Genomic DNA, 4,691 nt, shown 5'->3' on the forward strand with positions numbered 1-4,691 from the left:
AACTGTATGCTAGCTGATTAGCCACTGTAGCTTCAAAGCTAATGTTGCTAAAGTAAACTGTGTCTAGACAATCACACTCAAGAGCAGTTGGTCATTCAAGATAGGTTTGGCATCTGAAGTTTTATTTTAATTTCTCACTGGAGCTACTAGGCTAATGTAAAGTAACTCGAACCAAACTTTGTAGCTGAATAATCACATACTCACCTCATACAGCTCCATATATGACACATATCCTAAAGTTTGTAGACACCACCTTTAAAAAGTGCATTCAACGTCTTAAAGCTGTATAAATTGTGGCCAAAATAAACACAATTTTGCCTACAAAAAAACTGAAACTGGACACTATGGAATAGGTGCGTATGGGTCTTATGCTTAGTGCCAGGCATTAATTAGGTAATAGAGGAGTAACAAGACCTTTTCGCTCTGGAGTGTTCTCTAGATACAGCTTTGTTGAATACCTCTGGGAGGAGCTGAAGTGATGTTTGGGATTCAAACCAGACCTCACTCATGCACTTGTGGCTGTATGCCATGAAATTCTCACAGTATTGTCCCAATATCTCGTCTAAAGCCTTCACAGAATGTCTTCTAGCTTGTGACCGCAGCAAACGGGGGAAATCTGCCTGTTTTTATCTTTATTTTAAAAGCTTTATGGCTATTTTTGGCCACATAGAGTAGCACAAAAATAAGTCATGTTACTGTTATTAGCATGGTTTTGTGGAGCTATTAAGAACCATTGTTGTGAAGAGTGTGAAAAAAAAACATCAGACACCAACCATGTCTTGGCTAATCAAATATATTTTAAGGGTGGGGATGTGTATCACTGAGTAAATGAGATCATTCCTCGAGTTATTGCTGAACAGTAGCACAGAATGGGGCACATGTAGTTCACAAATACATGCACGTAAGTGAAGTGTTGGCACTTCACTTTGCAGGAATTGGCAGGTGGTGCTGTGCTGTGTGTTTATCTTCACCCAGACATATACATTTGAAGGCCTTTCCCTGAACAGTGACCATAGCAAGGACACTAAACCATTAAAATACTACAGAAAACTATCCTCAAAAGGGACAGAAAGTACAGGAGAAAAGTACACTTAGGTTAGATGTGCGTGACCGGGTGGCGGCTGAGAGACGCAGGGTTTGCCACAGTCGGACTGGAGAGAGGTTTCTGATCTCAGACTCAACAGAAGCAGGATTTCTCAATTTAGCCAGGTAACGTAAGCCCAAAATCAAGCCTGTCCAATAGGAACAGAGCTGTAGGAAATAACTGTGGGATAGGCTTGATTTTGGGCTTACTTTTGATGGCTAACTGAGAAATCCTGATTAAAGTACACCCCTCTGATCTTAGATCAGATGAGTGTCTGAAGCTCTTCATCCGTGAGCTGGTTCACCTCCATGATCTTCTGCAGCTGCTCAGAGTATCGGCTCCTATCCTGAAGGAAGTGAGGGATCCGCACGTGCTCCATCGCAGCCAAACCCTTCAGACGCTCCACATCCTCGTAAGACACCTTCACACACACACACACACACACACACACACACAAATGAAGAAAGGTTAAATGGGTATAAGAAAGTATACAGAGGAACAGATGGACTACAGCCTGTAATTGTAGAACTACAAAGTGCTCCTACATGGAAAATGTTTATGGAAAAATAAATCATGGCTACAATAGACAAATAAACACACATTTTATAAGTGGAGATTAAAAAATAAATAGTTGTAAATCCAGGATGTGGGCCCTTTAAGAAATGAAACTCTGAGTCAAACGGTAAATTAAGGGATGGCAGGACTTTTATATTCTTGACCTTTCTAACAGCAGTGAGATCACTCAGCTCCCTCAAAACGCATGTGTGTGTGTGTCTGTGTATGTGTGTGTGTCTGTGTATGTGTGTGTTACTCTGCTGGTCTGCAGCCTGTCCTTGCAATAACACCATCTGTGCAATCAGCCTCCAGCACAGTCACACTCACTCTATTTCAGAGGAAAATGAGCGCTCCAGGCTTTCCTACATTGGAAAGTCACTCACCATATCTCCACTGAACACATCCTCCACAGACAACACACATTTACTGTTTATTTGCTGTGGAAAAATATGAATATATATATTAGGTTTGATATATGAACGAGGCCAGTCAGCCCAGCGTTAGAGCTCGTGTGCACAGACAATCTCCTTCCTGTCTGTTCCGCACAGATTGGCAAGAGTCGGAGCTAGAGTGACCCCCCCCAACCCACCCACACACACACACACACACACACACACACATGTTGACAAATATTGCTGCAGTAATCCTGCAAATCACCCAACTTTTTTTGCAGAATTTCAATATTTCAGCCTGCTCTCTGTGTGTATATATCACTGTAGGGTTCCTGGTTAATAATAAGTTATTTATTATTGTGGCTGACCTTGCCCAGCGCAGTGAGGAGCTGAAAGTTGATCTTGTCTCTGTGTCTGAGAATCTTCAGTATACCATCCAGATAAACCTGGTCTTTACTGAAACAGCCTGGAGAACACACACAACGTTCAGAAAAAGCAAGTACATGTACACGTGAATAGTGTGGTGACAGTTTACGCTCTTGTATTGAGGTCATTTGGCCACAGTGTTATCACAAAGTTACAGGCTGCCCCTTTTTCATTCTCCACTTGGGGCCAGGACCTGGAACTCTGTAAAGCTGCCTGTGGTGAACTGATCTGGGGATGGCAGAGTGGTACAACTGGTATCTTCCTTGTCACAGCCTCAGGATCTTGGTGGCAGCCTGGGTCACTGTCAGTGAGGAGTGTGGTGTGTTCTCCCTGTGTCTACATAGGTTTACTCCAGGTGCTCCGCTTACCTCCCACAGTTCAAAAAACACTTTGGTAGGTGGGGTGGTGTGTGGGATTAATTTGGTGAGTGTGTGAAACTGTCCACAGGTGTGTGTGAGTGAGTGACTGGGTGAGTGTGTGAAACTGTCCACAGGTGTGTGTGAGTGAGTGACTGGGTGAGTGTGTGAAACTGTCCACAGGTGTGTGTGTGAGTGACTGGGTGAGTGTGTGAAACTGTCCACAGGTGTGTGTGAGTGACTGGGTGAGTGTGTGAGATTGTCTACAGAGGTGTGTGCGTGTGTGAGTGACTGGGTGAGTGTGTGAGTGACTGGGTGAGTGTGTGACACTGTCCACAGAGGTGTGTGTGTGTGTGAGTGACTGGGTGAGTGTGTGAAACTGTCCACAGGTGTGAGTGAGTGTGTGAGTGACTGGGTGAGTGTGTGACACTGTCCACAGAGGTGTGTGTGTGTGTGAGTGACTGGGTGAGTGTGTGAAACTGTCCAAAGTACATGAAGTACTCAAAATCCCTACATCTGTGTGAGTGGTCAGTGTAGCGTGAACGTCTTCATGTGGTGTGTGTGTGTGTATGTGTGTGTGCTACCTGGCTGGGAGGTGTCTGTCTGGCCGCGTTTGGCCCGGACGCAGTAGTCCCAGCGTGTGTTTGGGTCGTGGAGGAAGCGTCCGAGGTTTTGGAAGAGCTGGGAGAAGCTCATGCGTCCGGCCTGGTAAACGGTGTAGTAGAGCAGAGCTGCTCTCCACAGTGTGGGGTCTTTGCGGAACAGGACGCTGTGGATACTCGCCAGTCCCTCCTCTGTTGGGTTTAAAGGCCTCAGACCCAGCTTCTTCCTCCCAGCACTGTTGCCCCACGGCTGCTGGCTGTTGTTAATGCCCCGGAAATAATGTGTACCTGAGAGAAGGAGAGAAAAACATGCTGTCAGTCAATGTGCTACAGACCTGAAAAAATCATCTTCACAGAGTAAAGACACAGGAGCACATTTCTGACTGTAGTCCAACTGTCCTCTGAATGCATCCACTCTGTTAATTGCACCCTCACAGAGGTTCGGTTGGTAGAACCACCTGGTGGTTTAATGTTATGGCTGATAGGTGTAAATATAAATACATAGAGTATATATAAGTAAATCATTACATAGCATCCATTACATCTGAAGTAGAAACTAGTGGTGGTGAATGGAACCAGACGTCGGGAGCATTTAATGCCTCAAAAACCCTCTTCACAGAAAGTTATTTGATGATATGGATGTGAAAGGCCTGAGACATAAAGCACCACATGAAAAATAGCCCCAAAGAGAAAAACTGGTAAATATATAACAGCAGAAAAATAGTGAGTAGTAAATTAAGAGCTGTATTTATGGTGTAGACACAGAGAAGCCTGGTTCCATTCACCACCACTAGAAAAAACCCACAAAAAACACTATGATATATGACTATGACTATGAATACTTTGATAAAATCCCACTGAATCATGGGAAATATTACAAAAAATAAAAACGGGTGGAATTCCCCTTTATAATAATTAATTCATTCATTCATTGTCTGTAACCCTTATCCAGTTCAGGGTCGCGGTGGGTCCAGAGCCTACCTGGAATCATTGGGTGTAAGGCAGGAACACACCCTGGAGGGGGCGCCAGTCCTTCACAGGGCAACATACACACATTCACTCACACACTCACACCTACGGACACTTTTGAGTCGCCAATCCACCTACCAACGTGTGTTTTTGGACCGTGGGAGGAAACCGGAGCACCCGGAGGAAACCCACACAGACACAGGGAGAACACACCACACTCCTCACAGACAGTCACCCGGAGGAAACCCACGCAGACACATAGAGAACACACCACACTCCTCACAGACAGTCACCCGGAGGAAACCCA

At 44.9% G+C, this 4,691-nt stretch overlaps 1 protein-coding gene across 2 annotated transcripts in view; it reads right to left on the reverse strand.

Moving 5' to 3' along the window:
* Positions 1–597: 597 nt before the first annotated feature.
* matcap2 (microtubule associated tyrosine carboxypeptidase 2) overlaps positions 598–4,691 on the reverse strand; it is a 23,033-nt gene continuing 18,939 nt past the window's right edge. The window contains exons 5-7 of one of the 2 annotated variants that reach the window (XM_066674928.1): positions 3,398–3,703; positions 2,400–2,497; positions 598–1,505 (exon numbers count right to left, since the gene is read on the reverse strand). In XM_066674928.1, coding sequence (XP_066531025.1) covers positions 1,347–1,505; positions 2,400–2,497; positions 3,398–3,703 — 563 coding nt within the window. In that variant the 3' untranslated portion in view covers positions 598–1,346. The remainder of the gene's footprint in view (positions 1,506–2,399; positions 2,498–3,397; positions 3,704–4,691) is intronic. The other variant, XM_066674930.1, reaches the window with a different exon arrangement.

The sequence above is a fragment of the Hoplias malabaricus genome, chromosome 6 (genome assembly GCF_029633855.1).
Source record: "Hoplias malabaricus isolate fHopMal1 chromosome 6, fHopMal1.hap1, whole genome shotgun sequence".
NCBI classification, from domain to species: domain Eukaryota; kingdom Metazoa; phylum Chordata; class Actinopteri; order Characiformes; family Erythrinidae; genus Hoplias; species Hoplias malabaricus.